The sequence below is a fragment of the Gobius niger genome (assembly GCF_951799975.1).
Source record: "Gobius niger genome assembly, chromosome: 3".
In the NCBI taxonomy this organism is placed as follows: Eukaryota; Metazoa; Chordata; class Actinopteri; order Gobiiformes; family Gobiidae; genus Gobius; species Gobius niger.
Genome location: NC_136854.1, coordinates 5,852,388 through 5,879,549, shown reverse-complemented (window position 1 = coordinate 5,879,549; position 27,162 = coordinate 5,852,388). Strand labels below are relative to the sequence as shown.

Sequence of the window (27,162 nt, the reverse complement as noted above, 5' to 3'; positions counted from 1 at the left end):
GCACTTACACGAAACGCGCCCTATGTTTGGAGAAGACCACCGGGGAACTCGCAGATCACAATCCTCTTGTTAAGTGAGGAAGTCCCATTCACTATAATGGGGTTAGTGAGGAAGTCCCATTCACTATAATGGGGTTAGTGAGGAAGTCCCATTCACTATAATGGGTTTCCTCACGGCTTTGTTTTTAAATTATCTTACCTTTTCGTTAACAATGCTTTTCAGACTTAACTTATCAAATAATTTTCCATGCCATGAAGGCTGATATCAAATATAAAAAAGTACATTCATTGTCACTGGAGAAAAATTGCTGTTTGAACGGGAGACACTACAGGCAAAAGTACATTTTGTGGGCTTATTGGTCTCTTAACATATAAACTTTCACTTCTAATCTAATCTTTACAATAACAAATTCACTGATTCATAGATTCCATAGATTTGTTTGGGGGAATGTCATTTCAAGAGCCATTTTCTCCCAAAGCATTTTTATCACATTGGTGGGGCAATATTTCTTTAGAAGTTCTAATCCCTTAACTGATTTTTTAACTGAGGTTTGAATTAAAAAAAACAAGGCAATCCAAACACGATTCAAAATCCTTCTGTTTCTGTAATATAAATAAATATCGACGAAATAAAGCCATACATTTAAACCTGGCTCTGACAATTATTCAGATTCTGTCAACGAAAACATGGGAAATTTTGTGCATTTTAGGCTTAAAATGCCTTATTTTTATATGAAAACATAAAATGGCAGAAACACTCATATTTATGGCAGTGATTGACCGCAGAAGTTTCAGATTGGTATCTCTACATTTAAATAGTTTTCACCTGCAGCGTCTTGTTGTTCGTTCATAACACGGAGACGCTAATGCTAACGCTTTTTACAAAATTCAGCAGCTCGTGTCCTGACGGAGACCAGGAGGCGGGACCACATTACACCGGTTTTAGAATCGCTGCATTGGCTCCCCGTGTGTTTCAGGATCGATTTTAAAGTTCTTTTAATGGTTTTTAAACGTCTTAATGGTCTTGGTCCTTCTTATCTTTCAGAACTGCTTTTACCTTACGAACCTTCACGGCCCCTTCGCTCCTCCGGCAGGGGCCTCCTAGTTATTCCTAAGTCAACAAAAAGACTCAAAATTACGGCTCTCGCCTCTGGAACCACCTGCCGGAGGAGCTCATACCTGAGGAGGAGCTCAGGGCTGAGGAGAACGTTCATGTTTTTAAGAGCAGCTCAAGACCCACCTTTTTAGCTTAGCCTTTTAACTGACTAATCTATTTATTTAATCCTAACATATAAAATATATATATGGGAATTTGTGCCAGGCGCATTGTTTTAATTTAATCTGTAAAGCACTTTGTGATACCATTCGGTATGAAAAGCGCTTTATAAATAAAGTTTGATTGATTGATTGATTGATTGATAAGGAGATCCAGATAAATTGGGGTTTTAAGCTGTTTGTCAATCGATAGACTCAGCCTGCTGTGAAAAGATCCATAGTTGGTGACGAAGCCTCTTGAGGCGAGGGCCCAAATGTCCTCAACACGACTCATATGAGTGCAGATTACGGCCAAAGAACCTTTGTCTGCGATGAAAAACTCCTGTACGGCTGAACAACCTAGCTCTGATAAACAAGTCCAAACTACTCAGATCCACACCGCGAGTCCAGCCCGTTTTTGCGATATTTGCCTTTGTGTCGCACATGGCAAAACTCCCCCCTCCCCTCACCCCCCTCCGCTCTGGGACCCTTGGCTGTAGGGGTTGGCCAGGAGGTAGCGGTACTTGTCATAGTGGTCGAGCATGTATTTGGGGGCGTACATGTGCTCCTTGGGGTCGGCGGGCGGGTACTCCTGGAGCGAGCCGTCGAACCACCCCCCCGTGCGGATCAACTGCCGGATGTAGTTGAGGTCCCGCTTGTCCTCGTAGTCCCCCCAGCGTGGGAAGTCTCCGTTCTGGGCCGAGATCAGTTTGAAGTGGATGCCCTCCGGGGTGAAGCACCACGAGCAGTGCCAGCCGGCGAAGTGGAAGGGGCTGCCCACAGACCACTGGACCAGGATGTGTCCCGTCTGGTTCTCGTATTTGCGGAAGCCCGGCATGGTGTAGTACTCGCGGCGCCGCAGCTTGATGCCGTCGCCGTCGTACACGTCCCGGAGCATGCCCACGGTGCAGCCCGAGATCACCTCCAGGGACCCGAACTGCTTCCAGAAGAACCCGTACAGCGACTGCAAACACACACAGAGCACACGTTAGAGATACAGAAACGGACCTTAAAGGCACACTGTGGAACATTTTGGAACCATCAGATTCATGTTGTGAGTTGTTTGATTTCATGAAACCAAACAGCCTGTGTCATGTAGCCGAGGATGTTTAGTGAAGTCCAGTGATCCTTGTTTACACTTTATTCATGGAAAACCCCTCGATCTGTAGCATCTCCTTTGCAAGATACGACCAGACTTTACTGATCTCACAGACTGAGAATCACTCCTGAGAATGTTATTAGGGCTGCAACTAACCATTATTTTGTAATTGATTAATCTGCTGATTATTTTTACGATTAATCGATTAATCGATTAATCGCTTGGCTGTGAATGGTGTGGAAAATTTCATTTTTTCCATTATTGTTTATCACATTATAGCTTAAGTGGTGCTGTTTTAGGATGTGTTGATGGAGTAAACTAAAGGGAAATATTTTTTGAAGGCTCTATTAATGAAATTTACAATGTACAAAACACTACAGATCCTAAATACAAAAATCGAAGTTCCATTTTTATGTCATTTTTGCTCCACTTTAGTCTGTTTGAACCAGAAACCGATCAATCGATTACTAAAATAGTTGTTGACTCTTTCAATAATCGATTAGTCGTCGATTAATCGTTTCAGCCCTAGTTGTTATTGGAAAACGGCAGATACTCAAACCCCCAGTATCGGTACCGAAGCTGTAACTCTAGTAAATACACAGTTCGAATTCCGGCATTGTCATCTTGGAATATGCCCGTGCCATCAGGGAAGAAGAAATCCATGAATGGAATAACCTGGTCTTTCAGGATGTTCAGCTCGGTGGAGGACCTCATTCTTTGGGCTCACAGTGTTTCTGCAGCAGCCCCATATCAGAACACAGGTTTCACCAGTGAACTGGCTCAGACTGAGCCTTAAACGCAGGCTTCATGAGTAAATGAGTATTTTCAGGAACACTTTTGGTCTGATGTGATGGATTCGGGGAACAGGTCAAAACATTTGCCCGAACACTGTCATTAAACACCATTATATCAGATCAAATCTTTTTATTTCTTTTTTTCTTTAGTATTTAGTACAACCATTAAAAAAAAAAAAAAGAACATAAAAAGCATCCATTCGGATGTATGAATATACAACAAAATAAATGATAATAATAGTATGTGCATGGGAGAGGTAGCCTACACTGCGTTCCAAATTATTATGCAAATCGGATTTTTGTGTCAAAAAGATTAAAAAAACAACAATAATAATGAAACTCATGGATGGTATCGTGTCTTGGGGCTCTATGAATCACTGACATTAATCTCATCATCATCTGGGATGATTAGTTTTCAGGTTAAGCCCAGTTAAGGGAAAAACTACTGAAAAAGGGTGTTCCACTTTATTAAGCAGATCATCATTTTCAAGCAATATGGGAAAGAAAAAGGGTCTTTCTGCTGATGAAAAGTGTGAAATAGTTGAATGCCTTGGTCTAGGTATGAAAACCTTTGATATTTCATGAAAGATTAAGCGTAATCATCATACTGATAAGAGATTTGTGGATGATTCAGACACACTCCAGTTTGTGCAGATAATGGCACAGATGGACGGTCTCTGCCAGACAAACACATCAGATTAAGAGAACAGATGCTACAAAGCAGCATACAGGTATTTGAAGCTGCTGGTGCCTCTGGAGTCTCCCAAACATCAAGGTGTAGGACCCTCCAGAGGCTGCAGTTGTGCATAAAACTTCTATCCGGGCCTCCCCTAAACTGTTAATTGAATGCTGATGAACAGAAACTGCTGCATTTTCAAACAGTCTTGTTCACTGATGAGGCCGTGTAACCCTGGATGGTCAAATCAATGGAGTAGTGGATGGCTGGTGAATGGCCACAATGTCCCAACAAGGCTGTGACGTCAGTAAGAAGGTGGTGGAGTCATGTTTTGGGCCAGAATCATGGTGAGAGAGCTGGTCGGCCCCATTAGGCCCTTTTAGGCTCCCTGAAGGTGTGAAAATGACCTTTGAAAAATATGTGGAGTTTTGTGACTGACAACTGTCTTCTATGCTACAAAAAGAAGAGCCGTGCTTTCCCTAACAAAATCCTCTTCATGCATGACAACGCACTATGTCCTGCTGTAAAGAATACCTCTGCATCACTATGGGCATAAAAGGAGAGAAACTCATGATGTGGACCCCCACCTCCCCTGACTTCAACCCTATTGAGAACCTTTGGAGCCTCAACAAAAAAAACATCTATGAGGGTGAGAGGCAGTTTTCATCCAAACAGCAGCTCTGGGAGGCTATTCTAACATCCTGCAAAGAAATCCAAGCAGAAACTGTCCAAAAACTCACAAGTTTAATGGATTTAAGAATTTTGAAGCTGCTATCACACAAGGGCTCATTTGGTAAAATATAACTTGACCTATTTTTTTTTTTGGATTGAAATAGCATTTGATTTCAGTAAATATGACCTCCTAATGCTACAAATTCAACAAATGACCATTTTCAGTTAATTAGAAGCTTTAAAATGTATTGAAAAGATGAGTTGCATAATAATTTGGAACAGTAGATTTTGAGGTTTTTACTATATTTATTTTTGAAAAAAATACTGTTTTCACTAGGAATTTTTTCCCACCACATTTAAATGATCCTCTACCAGGTAAAGACTTGAAAATTATGCTGACTCTCTTTGGAACGCAGTGTATAGGCTTATAACACCATCAGAGCAATGTCTACCCACGCAAATATGTATATACAGTAAGTCAAATATAAATACAACGTGTCAAGTATACAATACTCATACAATCATTTCCTTTATGAGTCTCTGGTCTGCACTCATAACAAATACTCAGCCATTCATTTATGTTGTTTGTTTTTATACATGTATAATGAGGTGGGTGAATCCAGAAGATGGACATGTCTGTTCCACACTTTAACTCCATCATATCTAACTGTCCGTTGATCACGAGATGTTTTATATAACGGCAGATGAAGGAGCTGTTTTAAAGCCTGCCTTATAGAAACGATGAACATGATCATTATGCATAAAATGATGTTTTATATACGAAGGCCAGTCGTCATCATACAGTGATCTAAATACAAAGGTACAAATGATTAAAGTATTTATATCAAAAATACTCACGAGTTTTATTAAAAAAAAAAAAAAAAGCTTTACGGACAAACTTCTTTTGTTTAGGTAAGTGGTGAAGGTATTTCCCCACTTTACTAGGTTTACTAGGTTTCTAATTTTACTTATGATTCCAATAGACTTAGTTATCTTTTTGTAAACTTATTCGACCTGTTCCTTCCAGCATAGTTTATCGTCAATCTGAACTCCTAAAAAACATGTAGATGACACACTGTTTATGTCTTCATTATTAATATACATTTTGATTTGATCTCTATCATGTTTTATTACCAGCAAACAACATAACATTAGATTTATAGACATTTAATGACAATGTATTTGCTCTGAACCATTCTGAATAATTTTGAATCCCTTTAAATCCCTGTCAGAAATAAACAGATTGGCATCATCAGCAAAAGAACTGGGAAGGGGTCGTAGAAACAAAAGCAAAAATTATGAATATAAATAATAAATAATCATGGTCCCAAAATTGAACCTTGTGGTACACCATACTCTACAGCATTCCTTTAAAATCCATCATTTTTTATACTGACATACTGTTAGTTCAATAATTACAAAGCCAGATATAGACATTGTCCCTCAATATCCCTCCTTATTTATGCAGTTTTTGAAGCAGAATATCGTGGTTCACGGCGTCGAAAGCTTTAGATAGATCTAAAAATACACCAATTGCAAATTCCTTTTTATCCAAAGCCATATGGATTCTATCATCTAGTTCAATAAGGGCCATGTGTGATGAATGATATTTGCAAAATCCGAACTGCTAATGATATAAAATATTGTTCTTAATTAAGTGTTGATGAAGTCTTCGATAAACAAGCTTTTCCAAAATGTTTGAAAAACATGGCAATATGGAAATAGGACGATAATTTGAGAAGGATGCATTTTCAGCATTTTTATGCAAAGGTACAACTTTCGCTATTTTTAATTCAAAAGGTACGATGCCAGTTTTCATAGATAATGCAAAAATATAAGAAAGTGGTTCAGAAATAGTAGATGCAACATCTTTAATAATAATAGAAGCACTTATTCCATCATGGCCAGGGGCAGATGTTTTTAGGCCTGCGATGATTTCCTGAACCTCACTGGAAAACTCACTAAAAGAAGAAAATGTCCCTTTAATGTAGTTTAGTGGATTGACATTTGTGGCGCTAATTCTCTTAGCCAGAGTAGCACCAACATATGAGCAATAAGTATTGAACTTACATGCAATATCTAAAGGATTATGAAAGGTACTACTTCCATCTCTAAAAGTTGAAGGATAGTTTAATGGGGAAGGGGAGGAAACTTTTTATATAGCTTATTTGCGTGAATAAGCTGTAGATTGTAGGAGTCCACTTGTAAACCATTGATTTTGTTTTTTTTTACTTTACCCCCATCTGATTTAATCATTGGAAAGGACCCCTCAAAAACATCATTGATTCTTTGTATGATCATCTGATATGCTGAGTTAGGATCATTTTCCCTAAAAACATTTTCAAATGAAAGATTGTCCAGTAATTGTTTGAATTTGATTTTGTTAGCAGTATTCTGTGCCCAGAAACCAGAAACAGGCTCTTTATTCAGCATATAACTGTTGCCATTTGGAATATTGGGAAATGATCAGAAATATCTGTACATAATATTTCAGACTTTGTCTCATGGTTTAATGTGTTAAAAAGTATATTATCTTTCAGTGTTGCAGAATTTCCAGTCACTCTTGTTGGCTTGGTAATTGAAGGAAAAAAATAGTTTGAATATAGATGATCTAAAAATTCATCTGTAGCAGAATCTTTGCCGGATCCTCCTCAATATTTCCCAAATCTTTTACCCTGAAAAACTGAAAAATGGGGGAATGTGTTCCCCAACTGGGAGATCAAATTAAGCATGGCTTAAATGTCATAAAAAAAACATTAGATTTGATTCAAACTGACTGTTCATTTCTTGGAAATAATGATATTGCTCATGTAGTTTTACTGCATACATTTTTACTGCAAAAAAACACTATGGCCCAAAACACATTGAGATGCAGCTTGGGATGAAAGTGTGCACGTTGTGTTCAGTTTGCATTTGAACATTTCAATTTCCCGTAATTCCTCTGTTGAATTCAATTGAATATGCACAAAGTGTTTGCCTTAAATGTGAGCTGCCTGTAAAGCCCGGTCAGGGCGTGTGAGGCGCGAGTAAAGGGACACGGCCGGACCTCGGTCGGTGCATGTGTACCTTGCGCATGTGCAGAGCGAATGGCTCGGTCCAGCCGTCGAACAGCTTGAGGAACACCAGTGCCTCGTGCGCGGGGATCTCATCGGCGTCGTTGATGACAAAGACGTCGTCGGGCCGCGCCCCCAGCACGCGGGACATGCCGTTGCGGGTGAGGAACGTGCGCAGGTAGTCGTCAGCGATCCAGCCGTCCTGTCGCCCGCCGTCCGGGAAGTGGTCCAGGAACACGTACAGCAGCTTGTGCCGGACGTAGTCGTACGTGCCGTTGAGCAAACGCTGCAGGAATCTGCCACAGAGAGAGGGGGGCACAGTTCATTCTGACCTGTCCAGCCACGTTAAACAATACAGGATACAAACAACAAAATAAAACAACTTTGACCATGGTTGATCAAAATAAATACTGCACAGAACAAACAAAAGTGACAAATGTTGTCCCGGGGAATCACAAATCCGCTGCATTATTTGTATGGCATTAAGTGTTTTTTTTCTGCTGGCCAACAAAACATGAGCGAGATGCTCATGGTCTGAATATTGTCTCCACTTGTATGTACCTTTCAGAGAAAACAAATGATCCTCAGTCTATACATGCTGACAAACACACTGAACTTTGAGACTGCTGTGAATGTAAAAAGTTTCTCAGATGTTGAGGAGGCATCCTGTACGTTACCACCACAGAGTGGCTCTAAGTGTAATGTTCCATCATCTCCATTACGTGACTGAAAAAGGTGAAGGAAGTCTGAATGTAAACCAGGGGCCGACACAACGGCCATGATAGTTGTCCATGGTCCTGGATTACTGTCGCTGACCCGGACAGACTGACTCACACATGAGCATCTCTGGATAAGTTGTTAAGTTGTAATATGAAGCACGTTATGGCTGAGTTACCCCTGGGTTTCGCGTCAACGGCAAATCACAGCCAGAGACGCCAAGCAGACAATTTATCTGAATATCAAACTCCATCACTAAACTAACGACAGAGGTAGGACAGCAAGCAGGGGATCCAAAAGGGGAAGAAATGTCCAAAGTGTTCCATGAACCTGTACTCCTTTGACCGTCATGATAATTTTTAACCATTAACTTGTTCAAACAAAATCTCTTATGATGTGACCCTCTGACCAGACAAAGCTCTGGGCCCCTCTGCAATCCAACCAGGGAACCACTGCGTCAGCTACGCATGTAGAAGAAACTGGTGCACATTGGTATAGAAGATTTCATGGCACTTTCTCATTTATCTCTACTCTCCACAAACCAGCAGTTTGGATTCTCACAATGGAATGGTCAAAGAGCCATTCTCATCTTGAAGGTTAAAGGTGCATTATCTGGGGAAAAAAGAAGATATTTGTGCATTTGACCTTTGTGTGTAAGTGACCCAGTGGCTGTATGAGTGGTCAGCCTGGTGCCTTTATTATCCATCACGGCCTCCAGGATTGTTTGGAAGATTTTCACGACTGACTCTCACCAGAAAACAAACAAAACCATTGATCATGGAGGGTTGTCGAGACCACTGTGATGGAAAGTCAAGGCGCCATGCTGACCGCTCATACAGCCACTGGGTCACTACAAGGTCAAATTCCAACTTTTTTTCTGCTTAAAAAAATGTATAATGCACCTTTAAAATAGCAATTTCTTATTTTGGTTTTTCGGGCATGTGCAGTTATCCACTTTCAATGACACAAACATGAGCCTTTTTTTTAACCTTCATTTACACAGGTTTGTCCATTGACAATCCATGTCTCGTTTGCAGGAGAGACCTTTCTGGTCCAACTGTTTCCATACATCCATGCAATAGCATGAAACAAAACCATTTAGCCGGGTAAGGCTAATATTAGTATTACCAGGTCACTCTGCTCTCATAAAGCTGTGAAATGTGCTATTAAACTCATCTCTGTCGACAAACAGGATGTTGGGAATGAGTTTGGACCAGAGTGAACCTCTTAAAGGAATGGGCCAGCTTAGACAAGTTGATGCGTCAGGTCTTTGTGCGTTAGCATTTAGCCTCTCCTCCTCTCCTCTATGGGGCCAAACAGGAGTGAAGTTAGAAACGACCAAGCTCCTCCACATGTTTCCCCTATTTAAATACGGCTACATGAGTATTTACACGATCCTAGTCTTTTCTAAGCGGATATAAAGGGGAACACCTTAGGAGCACTTCAACGTCCACGCAGTAATATCCTCACCTGAACATATCTCATTATGGAAAAAACAGTGGCCTGTAGAGCCCGCCTTAAAACAAGAGCATTTCCTCCAGTTCAGCTTTATCCAAATATAAAAGGTCACAGCGTACTGTATGGGTCAGTGTGACACTTTATTAGAAAGACATACAAAATTCATCTAAATGGATATTTTTCCTTACGTTCCTCATCGATATTTTGCTTGAGTTTGACAAATTTTGACCACATTTTCATCGCTCTTCGTCACTTTTCTGTTGCTCTTTTCTTGCTGCATTTTTGTCACACATTGTTGTTATTTTTTTATCAGGTTTTTGCCGATCGCTGTTTTGACACTTTTTTATTGTTGCCTTGTTCAGGCAGAGGTTCAGAGGTTCATGTTTTAGTTGGTTGGTTTGCTGGTCGTTTGTGTAGGGCTTTTGTAGCCTTCTTGGTAGGAGTGCATTCTGGTGCTGCGTGTGTGCATGTGGTGTGTTCATACCCTAGGGGGCGCCGCTCCCCGTATGCCGTGAAGTTGGACTCGCACACTATGAACAGGTCCACCGCCTGCGACAGCTCGTGGAACCGGGCGTGCAGCAGGTCGAACTCGTGGTTGATGTTGATGGCGTTGATGACCCGCCGGGGCACCTCTCGGGGAGTCAGGCGCTCCTTGGTGGGCAGGTTGGAGTGGTACACCATGGTGGGGACCCCGCAGTAAGGCCCGTGCCAGCCCGGGCGACACACGCACTTGACCAGGCGTTTGCCCGGGAGCCGCCCTCTGGCCTTGGGTTTGGGAGCGGCGGGGGTCGGCTGGACCTCTAGAGGCCTGCGCTGTCCCGGTCGAGTGCTCTCCACGGCGACGTGTGCTACGGCGCCCCCCGCTGTCTTCCCGGGGGGTTCCTTCGGGGTGGCCACCTCGGTGCCCCGTCGGAAGCACAGCGCCCCGGCTTTGGTGTGGGCGAAGTAGGGCGTGGGGTCGTCCTGGAGCTGGTGGGAGCGCGTGTGCAGGCCTCCCATGGACTCCCGCGAGAGGGACAGGCCGCCCGGGGGGAAGAGGCGGTTCAGTCTGGGGGCCACGGGGAGCTCGGGCCGGGCAGCGTGGAGCGGGTCGCTGGGGTCGTCCTCTGCTGTCTCCTTCACAAACAACAGAGTCAAACATGAGAGACAGAGCCAAAGCAAAGCTACTGGAAAACTGGTTCCAAAGTATAAAAAAGTCAGTGCACGGAAGATGTCCTTGGAGTCTTTATACAGCTGAAGAACATTACCATTCTGCTCTATTGTTCTAGAGCAGACGTTCCCAAAGTAGGGTCAGGTTCCCCATGGGGGACCTCCTAAAGCTTGTCTACAAACAATGTACATTGAAAAAAAGACTTTTGAAGGTACAGTGCATTTATTTGCTAAAATGTACTATTTTAAAGCTGCCTTAAGTGATGTCTTTTTGAAATATTTTCATCAGTAGGTGGAGTAGTGAACTCTGCTCTGCTCCACCCCCCTCCCCAATGTGCCCCTCATTAATGAAATTAATGAAATCTCATTAATCTTGTGTGAAACACACATTCATCCACATAAAAAAGATATGTACGAAGTAAATATTTTGAGATTTACATTTATTATTAAACTGCAACTTTCATGGAAGTCACTTTTGGACATTTAGAACGCAATAATTCCATTTAGAACTAAGTTTACAGCGCAGGACTTTTTTCACCCGAAGCCCTTGAACGCCGCAGCCTCTCCTCCGGTGCTGCTTTGCTTTGTGAGGAAAAAGCCCTGAGGCTCCTGTAGATATTGGATCAGTAAACATGAGGATTTCAGCTGCATCAGAGCAGGTCGGTCACATGTTTGTCAGTTCACCGTCTGTTTGTAAACTACTGTCATAATGCTAAACTGTTAGCCGCTAACTGTTTCTGCATCTCCTGCTTCAAACATTTATTCTGTTTACATGGTAACACTATTTTTCCCTTTTTTTGGCCAACGTTTGCCCCATATATTTTTATTAGTAATGAAAGATTTCCTATTTCCCCCATTCTTTTGTCCTTTTTTTGCCACAATTTTCCCCACATTTCTTGACATTGGAGATAAAACTGATATTGTAAATTTGCAGATCTCTCACATATTAATGCTCATAAATGTATATTATTTTCTGGTTCTAGACGACAAATACTTGAGTATAGTTTTCTGGAAAAGTATCGTTCAGGCACCAGTATCGAAAACCAAGTATATCGTTAAAGTACCGGTATCGAAAACGATGCCCAGCCCTACTGACCTTGTTGATGTCCTGGGCCAGTCTCTCCTCTGGTTTCTCCCATGGGTGTGGGGGAGCTGGCTCCTCCCTGACCCTCACCTCCACCCCTACGGGGGCCAGCTCCCCTCGCCTGCCCACCGCCAGCCCGTCGATGCCCAGCGGCGTGCCCTGCGGCTCGGAGTCTCTCGCGACGGGCACCGGCGGGGGCTCTTCAGGGGAGGCCGGGCTGAGCGGGGTGCTGGCCAGGCCCCTTTCCCTCCAGAAGAAGCCGGTGCTCATGATGAAGGACTTGATGGGGTAGGGGGCGGAGAGCTCGCGCAGCAGCGACACATAGTGCAGTGCTTTGTAGTAGTGCAGGAAGGAGATGACACACAGCCCCACGGTGCAGAGCAGGAACACACGGTGCCGCCGCATCTTATCCTGGAACACAAGGCACACGGGTCACACAGGGCTCCAGCTCACTCTGCACTTATTTACTATAGTTTCTCCTGTTCTGCTTTACACAAATCTCGTGAGGAACTTTTTAGAAATCTTGTGAACTAATGAGGGCCTGACTTTGCCCGACAGGCCGTTAGCATGAGAGCTAATGACGAAGGCTACAGTGAAGATCCCGCCTTTATGCCCTTTGTAGGAACATGCTCCGTCAGAGCTGGGGAGGGGGAGTCTGTAAATCCGCCATAGATTCCCTGTCCAACATGGTTATAAACGTAAACATGGAGGAGTGAGCAGACGATGTCTCATTTTTACTTATTTTATTGTGATTCATCTGCCAGGCCTGTGTGAGGCGCTGTGGTGCTACCAAAGGAAACAGATCAGGACTATAGATACCACATGCAGTAAACTTTCTGAATAATACACAAAAACTGAAACTTCTCCATGGATTTAGGATCTACGGAAGAGAGAAGGTAAATTTAGTCTGTCAGTCCAAATCACAGGCTGAATGGAGGCTAAAGAAACAGAATATCTCAAATGCCGATCTTCTCCAAATACATTTTTCCTCAGGCCGTGGTGACGACGTTCAGACTGCAGGACTTAACACCTCTTAACCACCTGAACTGAGTTTGGCACTACCCAAATCTAAAAGCTTCTTGAATAAAGTGTCAAAATAGCGACAAAAACAGGTATGAAAACACAACAAAAGAGCGACAAAAACGTGCCGGAAAAGCAACAATAACACAATAAAAAAGTGACAAAAACACAACAAAAAAATTACAATTTACAGTGAGAAAAGAGAGACAAAAAAGTGACTAAAAAAGACACCGGAAAAACCTACGAAAACCTGATAAAAAAAACCACCAAAAGAGACGTAAACACGGGGAAATAAAGATGGAAAAATGGGACAACAAAGCGGCGGCCCCAACAAACAAATCTGAATTTAGATTTTTTTTTTACTCAAAGATATATGTTGCTGAAAATATTGGCATTTCTGGACATTTTCACCAATGACAGTCTTAATTTATACACTGCGTTCCAAATTATTATGCAAATTGTATTTTTGTGTCAAAAAGGTAAAAAAAAAAAAAATCAAATTCATGGATGGTTTTGTGTCTCGGGGCTCTTTGAATCACTGACATTAATCACAGACCCCTGGGATGATTAGTTTTCAGGTTAAGCCCAGTTAGGGGAAAAACTACTGAAAAAGGGTGTTCCACTTTATTAAGCAGACCATCATTTTCAAGCAATATGGGAAAGAAAAAGGGTCTTTCTGCTGATGAAAAACGTGAAATAGTTGAATGCCTTGGTCTAGGTATGAAAACCTTCGATATTTCATGAAAGATTAAGCGTAATCATCATACTGATAAGAGATTTGTGTCTGATTCAGACACACACGGGTTTGTGCAGATAAAGGCACAATGAGGACGGTTTCAGCCAGATAAACACATCAGATTAAGAGAACAGATGCTACAAAGCAGCATACAGGTATTTGAAGCTGCTGGTGCCTCTGGAGTCTCCCGAACATCAAGGTGTAGGACCCTCCAGAGGCTGTAGTTGTGCATAAACCTTCTATCCGGCCTCCCCTAAACGGTTCATTGAAGCTGAAGCAGTAACGGCTGCAGTGGCTCAGAAATACATGAAGACTCATTTTCAAACAGTCTTGTTCACTGATGAGGCCGTGTAACCCTGGATGGTCAGATGGATGGAGTAGTAGATGGTTGGTGAATGGCCACCATGTCCCAACAAGGCTGTGACGTCAGTAAGGAGGGGGCGGAGTCATGTTTTGGGCCAGAATCATTAGGAGAGAGCTGGTCGGCCCCTTTAGGCCCTTTTAGGCCCCTGAAGGTGTGAAAATGACCGTTGAAAAATATGTGGAGTTTCTGACTGACAACTGTCTTCTATGATACAAAATGAAGAGCCGTGCTTTCCCAACAAGATCATCTTCATCATGACAACGCTCCATGTCCTGCTGTAAAGAATACCTCTGCATCACTGGTTGCTATGGGCAAACTCATGATGTGGACCCCATCCTCCCCTGACCTCAACCCTATTGAGAACCTTTGGAGCCTCAACAAAAAAAAACATCTATCAAGCTGGGAGCTCTGGGAGGCTATTCTGACATCCTGCAAAGAAATCCAAGCAGAAACTGTCCAAAAACTCTCAAGTTTAATGGATTTAAGAATTTTGAAGCTTCTATCACACAAGGGCTCCTATGGTAAAATATAACATGACCTGTTAAGATGTTGTTTGATTGAAATAGCTTTTGATTTAAGTAAATATGACCTCCTAATGCTACAAATTCAACAAATGACCATTTTCAGTTAATTACAAAATTTAAATTGTATTAAATGATGAGTTGCATAATAATTTGGAACAGTAGTGAGTTTTTTACTATATTTATTTTTGAAAAAAATACTGTTATCACTGCTTTTTCAACCACATTTAAATGATCCTCTACCAGTTAAAGACTTTAGAAAATCTTAGAAAAAGGTCATTTGCATAATAATTTGGAACACAGTGTATGTTGCTGTTTAATGGTGATAAGTTTATGTTAAATATGTACAAAAACCTTACATGCAAGTTGTCCAATATGAAAGTCTAGAGCAGGGGGGCCCAAACTATTTGTTTCCGAGGGCCAACATGAAAAAATGTCTATGAGTCGCGGGCCAAACACGGCGATGTCAAGCGTGAAATACATATAACTGCAAATAATAAAAGTTACTTTAGTTTATTTTTTGGTATACATTTGCATTTGAGTCTATCTATGCAAATAACATGCTACATTAAAACAAATGCTATGGCAAAATCCTATTTGTAGCAATATAGTGCAAAATGTCTACAGGACCTATAGTGACTTTACCTCATTCGTTAAGTCAAAGAAAATGCCACATTAGATCATTTTGAAACCATTTTGAAAGACCTTTGTTGACATTGAACAACCTTTGCAAAAAAAGTTGGAAAACTGGGAAAGTTGATGCTACAACGCTCTGTAAATCTTAAAGGGATATTTCAGGTTTTTTGACATAGGGCCTCATTTCCTAGTTATCCAGAGTGTTGTTGATTTCTGGAGATATTTTTTTCTTAAATTCATGCAGCTCTTATATTTGAAGACCTTAGTGGCGCTAGGCTAGCACATTTCTATGGTATCAGCTAGCCTGCATTAAAAACAGTGTGACCCGGACCACAGAGCACCTGAGGCAAATCACTGATAACACCAGACTAACCATATAAAAGTTTGTGTCCATAGAATAATTGTAACCATTTTGCATTTAAAATAAGTTATATTTGAGCAGCATCAGCTTTGTGGTTGTATAAGCTACGCGGCGGCGGAGTGATCTGCTAGAAAATAGTCCCTCAAAATGCGATCATTCATGTGATGCAGGTCAGTTATATTCCAAACATGATTCTATGGACACAGACACATTTATATGGTTAGTCTGGTGTTAGAAGTGATTTGCCTCAGGTGCTCTGTGGAGCGGGCCACACTGTTTTTAATGCAGGCTAGCTGATACCATAGAAATACACTAGCCTTGCACTAGCCTAGCGCCACTAAGCTCTTCAAATATAAGGACTGCATGAATTTAAGAAAAAAATATCTCCAGAAATCAACAACACTCTGGATAACTAGGAAATGAGGCCTATGGCAAAAATCCTGAAATATCCCTTTAACTTTGCGAAAGGAGTGAAACAGCTCCCCCAATTTGACAATGGTGGCCAAACAGTGTACTGCATCCATATTTACCACCATTGAGAATGAATGCACAAAAGTAGGTAACTCTCTGGTGGGCCAACACAATTGTTTTGGTGGGCCAAATTTGGCCCGCGGGCCCCACTTTGGGCACCCCTGGTCTAGAATGTCCAAAGGTATCTGTTTAAGAAAAAGGAGCTATAAAGGGTTTTTGTGTCTGTCCTGCTCCAACAACAGGGGGCAGTGTTGGACAGCAGCCTGCTCTAACCTCCCCAGTGTGAGTGCTGCATTAGGAACAGAGGCCGGAGCTGAAAGGGCCCCGGGCCCCAGCAGCCCAGGGCCAGCATCGACAGCATTTGCATGAGCAGAGATCTATGCAAACAGCCCTGGTTATTTTCCTGTTTACTACATTGTCAGGCGATGGTTATCAAGGAAGGGTAAACTACAGCGAGTAAATCCAGTTCAGATTGACCATGTCCCAAAAGGTACAATGATTTATGAACAACAATGACCTTAATTCATCCATGGGGTCGCATTCTGGCCCTGCAGATGTTTTTTTTTTTACATGATTCTTGTCTCGTATTAGTTTCCTTAGAGCGTGTGCAGTGAACTATATTCTGTACAAATCACAACCGCAATCATTATCAGGAAAATCTCATGTTTCCAAAGAGGTGCAGCCCCAGTGCACAAGCCTTTGTAAAGCTTTGTAACTTTCCTAACATATTTGTACGCAGTGACGTGCGGTGACTCTTTTACAAATATAAATGACCCCATAACAATATTATATTCATCACTCAATTGACAACAAACAATGGGTTATGTTTCAGATCTTAGTATCGCGTAGTGAGGGATTACACCATCTACGGCGCGTCTGCTCCCTGTATTTGAATAAATTCTGCAATACTTGATTAAAACATATATATTTTCACTTTTGGTTCAAAAGGAAAAGGGGTTAATAAATACACATACCAGCTGACAAAAAATAATATTGATTTATTTTGTAATAAATCTTTTCAAGATTGATAGGCTCTGCCTCCACTGACTGCACGTCACTGTTTGTAACATCCTGATTCTTCGCAGGGACAAGTTTATCAACTCTTTTCAGAACTTGTGGGGTCACTGTTTAGGGTCACTGTTCAGGGTCACTGTTCAGGGTCACTGTTCAGGTCACCTGTTCAGGGTCACTGTTCAGGGTCACTGTTAAGGTCACTGTTCAGGGTCACTGTTAAGGTCACTGTTCAGGGTCACTGTTCAGGGTCACTGTTCAGGGTCACTGTTAAGGTCACTGTTCAGGGTCATTGTTCAGGGTCACTGTTCAGGGTCACTGTTCAGGGTCACTGTTCAGGGTCACTGTTCAGGGTCACTGTTCAGGGTCACTGTTCAGGGTCACTGTTCAGGGTCACTGTTTAGGGTCACTGTTCAGGGTCACTGTTCAGGGTCACTGTTTAGGGTCACTGTTCAGGGTCACTGTTTAGGGTCACTTTTCGGGGTCACTGTTCAGGGTCACTGTTCAGGGTCACTGTTCAGGGTCACTGTTTAGGGTCACTTTTCGGGGTCACTGTTCAGGGTCACTGTTCAGGGTCACTGTTCAGGGTCACTGTTCTAGATTTCTAGATGTTCCCCTATTTCCATTGCTTCAGTCTTATTGTGGTTTAATTTATACCCAGAGATCTCACCATATTTATTTATTTCTTCTAGTAGCGCCGGTAGAGTTTGTTTTATGTCAGTAATATAAACTATGATGTCATCAGCGTACAGAGCTAATTTGTGTTCAGCGTCCTGTACCGAGACACCCTTAATCTTCCGATTATTTCTTATTTTTTCTGCTAAGGGCTCAATGCGGATGGCGAAAATTTGAGCTGATAGAGGATCGCCCTGTTTTGTGCCTCTTTTTAGGTCAAAGCTCCCCGATAGCATTCCGTCAACTTTAACCCCAGCCGTTGATCTTGCATACATAAGGATTAAACAACTCGGAGCCGTGCATTCGACGGTTATAATGCACGACGCGGAGTAACACGGCTCCGAGTTGTTTAATCCGCTTATACCATGGTCCCACAAACGTAACATTTATAATAAGTATTTGTTTCATTTACTAAACTCACTAAATATGCCAGACCACCGGGACTATTTTATGTGGGTTATTAGCCGGTCACTGAAGGCTCGTCTCAGAGCGAGTCTTTCTCCGCAGCTATTACAAGGATCTCAGTCAGACGCAACCAAACAACATAAGCACAGAATCACAACACAACAGAACTAACCCGGCACTTTTCCGTGGAGGTAAACACCGATGTGCGGCACTCGTGGGCAGGAGTTGTTTCACTTTTACGCTGTTTAACCTGAAGCTAGCTAGCTAGCTCAACCAGCTCAACTGTTTATGGAAACAGCTGCGGTGGAGTCCGCTTACACCTGGCCCCCACGAACTGAAACCTTTATGATTGACTTTACTAATCCAGACAAATATGTTTAAATGCAGAGATCATTTTATGTACGCCTGAAAATCATGAATAGCCTTAACCGTTTTCAATAGAAATGGAAAGCTCATATTTTATTAACGGTAGGCTAACCTAGCTGCTCACTCTCCTCTACAAACATTTATCAAACATTTTGTTTTGGCCAAAAACGTTGAAATTAAACAAAATCCATCTCATACGTTCCTGTCAGTCACTAATTACGTGTTTATCTGATTCAGCTGTGTCATGCGTTGCTATGGCGATGCCCACGGCGGAGTGATATCCCAGTGATTTAACTACCGGACTACGTGTGCGGTTATACCAAAATAATGCACGCTTGTTAGCCCCCACCAGCCAATCAGAATCGAGTATTCACCCAGACCATGGTATAAATAATCTTAACAACGTCAATAAAGGTTTTGTGAAAACCAAACTTTCCTAGCACACTAAACAGGTATGGCGAGGCAACGCGATCGAATGCTTTTTCTGCGTCTAAGGTCACAAGTAACGTTTGCTGCTTTGTTTTCACGACGTGATCAATTCTTCGTACATTATCACTTAGCAAGCAGTCTTTGACATACCCAGTTTGGTCTAGATTTATAATTTCAGGTAAAATATCTGTTAGTTTTTGGATAATATTGATGTGAAAATTGTATGGTCTACATTTATGAGGGAAATGGGACGATAAGAAGCACATTTTGCGGGGTCCTTTCCCTCTTTGGCGATAACTGTGATAATAGTTGATTTCCGTGTATCGGGCCATATTCAAAATTTCATTATAGGCTCTACATAAGATTGAGGAGAGTAAATCTTTAAATTCTGCATAAAATTCATATGTAAATCCATCGTTTCCTGGGGCTGTTCCCTGTTTTGATTTTTGAATGATTTTTAATATTTCTCCCTCTGTTATTGGTTTCACTAAAATTGTTGTTTTGTTCGTCATTCACTTGCGGGAGCTGTAGTGTTCCCAGATAGTTTTCAATATTACTTATATCAAGTTCCTCAGTCTCTGGGGAGTACAATTGATGATAATACCGCTTAAAACATGACGAAATTTCGACCTTTGTTCGCATATAGCTTCCTCCATCTTCTATTGCTGTTACTGCTCTATTTTCCTGTTGCTTTTTTATTTTTGCGCTTTTTATTTTTTGAGCTTTGGGGCTATTATCATAATATATTTGTTTACTAGTTAATATTTCTTTTTCAATTTCGTACTGTTCTATAATTTCCAAAGATCTTCTCGTTTTCTTTTAATTGTAGTTCTACTTCTTTATTGTGTGTGATCTGATGGTTAAGCTGCAAGTATTTTATTTTTGCTTCTAATATATTTTTCCCTCTTTGCCTTTGTTTCTTTTTCCATGAGGAGTATGTGATTATTTCCTCTTAGTATGGCTTTTGCTGCTTCCCATAATATAATAGGTGGCGTTCACGATTTAGAATGTGATGATGTCATAATGTCAGATGGAGGGCGGGGCCAATGCAACTCTATGGGAGAAATTAGAGTTTTTGGAAGAAATCTCCAAAACGAAAAATGACAAATGTTTTTCCCCTTCAGTATTTGATCGTGATTGGATTCACAAACCTGTGAGATTATCTTTTTGTCTGAAAGTCCTTTCTTTTGGACAGCATCACACTCATGTTTTTGCATATTGTCACCACCTTTTGATGTTTTTCGAAGAAAATAATTGGACATTAGTTCATATGTGCCGACAGAGGAGACAATGAACTTTGTGATAGTTTGTGTTTCATGTGGATTCCTCCAGTAATGACTGAGATATGAGCCAAAAAACAAAGGCATAAATACATGCATTTTGTCAGTTACCACAGTTACCACAGTTACCATAGTTACCGTCAGTTGCCCTCCACCTCAATTTTAAACTATAGGCTCTTTAGAATGTTGTGATGTCACGTGAACGCTACCTATTGAGGTAACTTCACCGTTATTGTTAAGTTCTAAATAGTTTTTAAGGTCAGACCTAATTTTCTCATTGAAGTTTTTGTCTCTCAAAAGAGAATTATTTAATCTCCATGGGTTATTTCCCCTATCTAACCTTAGGTTTATCTCTAAGCTCACTAAGGCGTGATCTGAGATGGTTATGGAGTGGATTTTACAATTCATTACTTTAGAGCAAGGGTGTCAAACACATTTTGGGTCGCGGGCCGAAATCCAGCTTCCACGGCGGGTCGCGGGCTACATATAATAGAGAAAATGTTTCCAATAAATTAATAATAATAAGCTGTGATTTGATCAAAGCCCCAACTTGACTGTAGCTTCATTAATGACAACGGTTTACACTTGTATTGCACTTTACAAGCCTGTGTCACAAGTTCCTGAAAGTGCAGTAGTCATTATTCATTCACTTGGTGGTGGTAAACTATATACTATACTATTATATTGAAGCCACAGCCGCCCTGTTGGCAGACTGTCCATTTACCACATGGCTATATAATGTGTTGTTCATATCCTGAGCTCTTATTATGTCCGTGCCCTCTGCTGGACACGTGTGGAACTCTTTCCTTTTTTAAATTTATTGAATGCCCCCTAGTGGCTAGAATGAGCATTCTGGTTATTCTTTAAAAAATCATAACTCCGCACAGGAATGGGCTGGAGACGTACTTTTTTTTTTTGACATACTCTGGAATTTATGCTCTACAGGACAGTTTTAAACATGAAAAAATAGTCTAAACGGGAATAAACTTTGTGGGGTTCTGAATAAAAAGTATATTCTTTGTCATATGGGTGTAAGTTACGCCATACATCTATTAAGCCTAATTCCTGTTCTGCTTTCTTCATTAGTTTTGCCGCTGGTTGTGACTTATGTGTCATTTTACTTTGCGTGTCCATTTTGGAATTCATTACCAAATTAAAATCTCCACCCAGTATTGCCGTGCCTTTCGCTTCTGCAACAAAGATTTCCAGTATTTCACCTAGACAGACCTTGTGAATGTTCTCCTGGAGGATAGTACACATTCATAAGTGTTATATATTGTCCCTCTATTTCACCCCTTACCAGTACATATCTCCCGTCTTTGTCTACGACGCATTTCTCTTTATTAAACATACATTTTTTTTTTTATTAAGATTGCTACACCTCTCCTCGCTGAATTGTAGGATGAGGCAAATACCTGTGCTGAAGCTAACTTTTCAAGTTTCTTATGTTCTAGCTGGGTCAGATGTGTTTCCTGGAGAAAGCATATTTCCCCTCCCTCCTTTCTAATATTTTGCAACATGCGTTTCCTTTTGATGGGGTTATTCAGTCCCTTTGTGTTCAGTGTAACAACTTTTCATTTATTCATCTTTGCCTAATTTAGTGGTTAATGGATTATTGCCAAGGCAGACGGAAAAGACTAAGCTGAAGAGACAAGAAAAAAAAAAAAAAAAGTATACAAAAAAAAGAAAAAAAAATTGCATTTGTGCTATGTAAAAAAAAAAACATCACAAAAATTGATTCATTTAATGTTCCTCTAAGTTTTCCCAACTTCCAAGGGTTGTAACCTCTTATGGTTACGACATTCCTCCACTGTGTTTCAACTGGGTGGAAGAGTGGGCCTCTCCTGGTGGGCCATTGCCACTTGATTTTATTTGAGGCTTTTCCAGGGCCATTACGGCTTTTTTTTTTACTTATTCAGGTGAACGAGCTCAAATCCAAACTTATAACATGGTCATTTCGCAATATTTCAAACAAATTCTATACATAATATATTTCAAGTCTTGCTTTTATTGGGGTATTATATCAACAACTTAGAAAGTCCAATAAAATCATAGTCATGACCAATAAATGTCCATCACTTGTAAATCAAACATGAAGTGTTCCACTCGTACCTTGTGGTCAGGGGGTCATTCTTCGATAACGTTGACCCTCTTGTCCCAGGGCGCTTTTTGGAAAGTCGGGGCCGTGGCCTCTGCTCCGCGCGTCTCCGTACTCCGGTCACTCAGCGCCTCCGTAGACAGTATTTCCAACTCCTGTAGCTTCTGTGCTGCTTCCTCCGGGTTGTTGTAGATCGTCGTGTTGTCATCGAGGAATACTTTGAGCTTTGCTGGATAAATTACATGCGACTTCACCCCCTTTTCCCGCAGCTGTTTCCGTATTGGTGCGTATTTGTTCCGCTCGCTCTGGATTTTGGTTGTGAAGTCTTGTGAAAAGAAGATACGGTTCCCACCAACGATTATCTCCTTTTTGGACCAGGCTACTCGTAGGACTCTTTGCCTCATGTGCCACTCCTGGAAACGAACGACAAAGGATCGAGGGGGCCACGAGGATGAGTTTTCTGACACCGATCTCTGGGTAAGTGAACGATGCGCTGCGTTTATTATGACATCTTCTATTTCCAGTTTCTCCCGCATCAATTTCATAATAAACGCGGTTGCGTTGTCTCCTTCTAGGCCTTCTTTCACTTGGTATATTCGTATGTTATTTTGTCTAGATTTATTTTCGAGATAGTCCACTCTTTCAGACAATCTCTTTTGCTCTCGTTTCATATCATTGATTATGTCGTTTAAAGTCACCTCTCGGTTCTCCAGCTGGTCAATCCTCTGCTCCGCTTCAGTCAGGTCCTTACGCACTTCGTTTACATCCTTACTTAAATGAGTCATCTCACTTGAGTAGTTTTCGACATCTGTGCGCAGATTTTGTATTTGACCTGTAATCTCCTCTTGGAGACTTGTGAACATTGCTTTGAGGCTGTTTTCCAGACAGGCTGATTCCATAGTTTGTCTGGAGGCGTTTGTCACCTGTCCAGGCATTCTCTTTGTCTTCGGCTGATAGCGTTGTTTTTGAGTGACTGCACCTGATCTTAGATTCACTCCGGAGTTCTTTCCAGATGTTTTTGCGTTTACTAATTAATACTAATATCTAATATCTAATATCTACTAATATAATTAACTAATACTAATATCCTCAATACATTGATCAATTTGGAGATATTTGGAGGTTTACGAGGTTTAAATCACCGCGCCATGATTGCGCGTGCCTGCATGTGCTCACCGGAAGTCGAGTATTGCGATACTTGATTAAGTATCAATCCTTGGTATTGCAGCAAAAAGTATTGTGATATGATACGACATGTCAGTATTTGTGAATGGATAAGCATGGGAAACACGCAGCCATGTTGGAGTGACATCAGACAAAACGTCATAAATAAACATCATAATAAAGGGAGAGTTTGGTCTGTTTTTTACTGAGATGTTCTGGACAAAAAAACGTGACCCCAGATTGAACGATCGACTTCAAGGTTGCCAGGTCTGGGCAGCCAGACCCAGAGAGCCCATGTGCTCCTACGATGATGAGAAACCGCCCCTACCCCCCCCCCCCCTCTTATTGAAAAAGCAGCTTACAGAGCCTTGGATTTGCCTTCGAAATAGTGATTTTGATCAATTTAACGTTGATTACAGCAAGGCAAAAAATGCGGACAGTTTTTTTCACCCGCGGAATGGCTTTAAAAACCGCCCAATTGGCAACCCTGATCGACGTCTTGAAGTATTTACAGATAGTACGAAGTTAGCACTCAGTCAGTCCTTCCACAGAAGAGCTGGTCAAAGCTGCGCACACCTTTGATAACAGTACAGACATTGTTATGCCAAGAAATCTGATCGGCGGCCGAGAGACAATGTTATGCCAACACAGGCTAATAACAAATTCTATCAAAGAGCCGATCGCAATCCTTCAAAACCCACATCTAAACCAAAGCACTGTCTCTACATTTTGTTTGTTGGGTGTTTTATTTATCAGCCAACAAAACAGTCTGCTTGTTTTTGTAATCTGAATAGTTGGCGCGAATGAATCACAAACTCTACAGCTAATGATGCAAAGACATGTCAAACCTGTGGAGACAAAGCTCAGGGTGTGCCCGGCTCACACACCTACCAAAGCCATTTTACAGACACGTGCAAGTGCATTTAGTCCAAGTCGGCAGTCTGGTCTGGGACACTGCCAATTTCACACAATAAATAAATAATATCAGGCTTACTGTGACTAGTGATGCCAAGATTAAACGCTTTTACAATTACAGGGTTTGTAAAAGCTCAAAGTCACTTAATGACAACTGCTTGGGGTGTTGAAAAATATCAATCCGCCGATATATCGCGATATTACGTCGCACGATTTTCGTATCGATGTTTGTCTGTTTTGGGGGAAATATTCATATGAGCATCTCTCTTTGGTCCTGCACTTACTCCCGCCCACTAGGTGGCAGCGCACCGCGCAGCCCGCTTGAGTAACACTAGAATCTAGTGAGTTAGAAACACAGGAAGAGTTTTACCCTGGAAAAGAAAGAGCTCAGACACTCTTTTAAAACTACATTTGGCCCCGCTTAGGCTTTTACAGCAAAGACAGAGACCTGGATTATTACGAGGGCCACCAACTGTGTGCAGATGTTGCAGAGAGGATTTATCTTCATAGCATTTTATTACGGAATAAAACGAAGCCGAAGGAAAACTAAACACAGCAGCTCATGTTAAACTTGTGTCTCACCACTGCACGACTACAACACAACTTTAACATGAGCTGCTGTGTTTGGTTTGTGTAGCATTGCTAACACAACGAGATATCGAAGAGATGAGCTCTATTCGATCATGAATTGTGCCCGCCCCTTTTCTACCATCAGTTAACATAGGACTGGAGAAGTCCAGATAAAATCAGTTACTACACAAGCCGACATGTTTGTGTGAATGAACATTGGACATTTTCCACAATCGACTAAACATCAGATTTGAGCGCAGAATATTTTTCCTCGCTCTCCGCTTAATGAACGGGCTTCGCGCTTGACCAGAAGTGTCAGGACAACGGAAGTGCCGAGACAAAGCAAAAAGTGGCAAAAGTGGGCGGGGCAGAATAAGGTGAATCGTCACAGTGATGCCCGCGTTGTCATTATGTCCCTGATCTAAGAGTGAAGCTAGTTGTGGAGTAGATGAGGTTTTAAATGCCTTGTCTGAGTTATCGGTTATTTTCATGGATGAAACGGACTGTTCTGTGACAGAACTGAGTCCGTTTCATCCATAACTGTTACTTTGTAAGAATTATAATTGTATCTGCTTGTGTAAAACTTACAAACAACCCATTCGGAGAAGAACAATGTGTACTTTGTGTAATAATTTTGCTTGTGTCATTGTTACATTAATGTCCTGCCTTGAAAAGTACTGGCAGATCTATGTTGGCCAAAGCATAAGATCAGTGATGGAAAACAAACTTGTTTTGCTGAAACCTGCACATACCAATATCAATATCAAGGTCAGTTTGTGCGTCTGGTTTAGAGGCAGGACTAACAGTATAAAATACTAAGACAGACTTCCATAGACAGACTTCCCATCAAATACTTGTTAAGATGTGACGTGTATTTTGTGCTATTGATCAAATAAAGACTTCTTCGAACGGACACCTTCTCTTGAGTTTCTTATGTCCCGGAGCTGAAGGATCCCACAACTTCCATCTATAGCAATACTAGAAAACGTGCATCCCCTGTTTAGTTTCATTACTAGGTTTCCAAGAAATCTGTTTCTTACATAATCACCATAAAACACCACAGTCACAAGCACATTAGTGAAAAGCATTTATATCATCAGACACAGACAGACAGACAGACAGACAGACAGACAGACAGACGCAGTATCACAGCCCTCACAGTGGCAGACACAACCTATTTTAGTCCTACTGGCACATTAAGGCCTGCCCAGTTCGGTGGGATTCATTTGAGAGGCTGAGGCACACCCGGAGCTCACATGGCTACTTAATATGCAAAAAACAAAGGACGTAGTTCAGCTCCTGATTACAACTGTTTGACTCGAGTCTGATTCTGCCCCAAAGCCGACATGAAGCTTTGCAAAGGTAAGTCTTTCCTAACAATAATACACTTTTATCAGATGCAGACGCTCCTCAGAGAGAGGATTTATATGCTGCTGTGGACGTTAGCACTAGCATGTTAGCATTAGAGAATGCGATTAGCCTATCTATTTATGTATGGCCTTGCAGCATTACCCAAAATGATATATGATGATGCTTTTAGACTGCGATGCCCCGTCACGCAAATATTTCTACATACGTATTTCGGAAAGGAGGAATTACAGTGAATTCATGAATTCAACTTTTGGGTTAATCAGACCACAGCACATTTTTCCTGCAGTGCTGTGGAGCATCCAAGAGCTCTTTCGCAAAACCAAAAGTTGAATATTTTGGGAGGAAACCACAACGTCATGTGTGGAGGACAAATGGAACAGCATCAACATCAAAGCCCTCCCCTCACTGTGAAGTCTGGAGCAGGAGGATCATGGTGTGGGGCTGTTTTGTTGCCTCAGGGCCTTGGACAACATCCAATCATCAATGGAAAAATGAATTCACAAGTTCATCAAGATATTTTGCAGAAAAACCTGATGCATTCTACGAAATGCACGGTATAAATAAAGTTGCCTTGCCTACTCTCACTGAAAACAGAATCATTACAGAGAATATAGGTTGCAGGCAACATACATACTTAAAAGATTTTTCATTTAAAGCTAATGGAATGCTAACAAATGAACAGCGCTGTAATAAATGTGGTTTGCACACAGAACTACAGAGCTTGTATCTGTCATGCAAACCTGTATGAATGAAGATGAGTTTGCGAGTGAACAACATGATGATTCGGCTAAAAGCTGAATAAAGTCCATTTAGC

At 41.5% G+C, this 27,162-nt stretch overlaps 1 protein-coding gene across 1 annotated transcript in view; it reads right to left on the bottom strand.

Annotated features, from left to right (window-relative positions):
• Nucleotides 1-1,420: 1,420 nt before the first annotated feature.
• Nucleotides 1,421-27,162, bottom strand: part of mgat3b (beta-1,4-mannosyl-glycoprotein 4-beta-N-acetylglucosaminyltransferase b) — a 40,510-nt gene continuing 14,768 nt past the window's right edge. Inside the window, exons 2-5 of the mRNA XM_079554071.1 lie at nt 11,968-12,366; nt 10,207-10,838; nt 7,561-7,843; nt 1,421-2,217 (exon numbers count right to left, since the gene is read on the bottom strand). Coding sequence (XP_079410197.1) covers nt 1,720-2,217; nt 7,561-7,843; nt 10,207-10,838; nt 11,968-12,360 — 1,806 coding nt within the window. The 5' untranslated portion in view covers nt 12,361-12,366 and the 3' untranslated portion in view covers nt 1,421-1,719. The remainder of the gene's footprint in view (nt 2,218-7,560; nt 7,844-10,206; nt 10,839-11,967; nt 12,367-27,162) is intronic.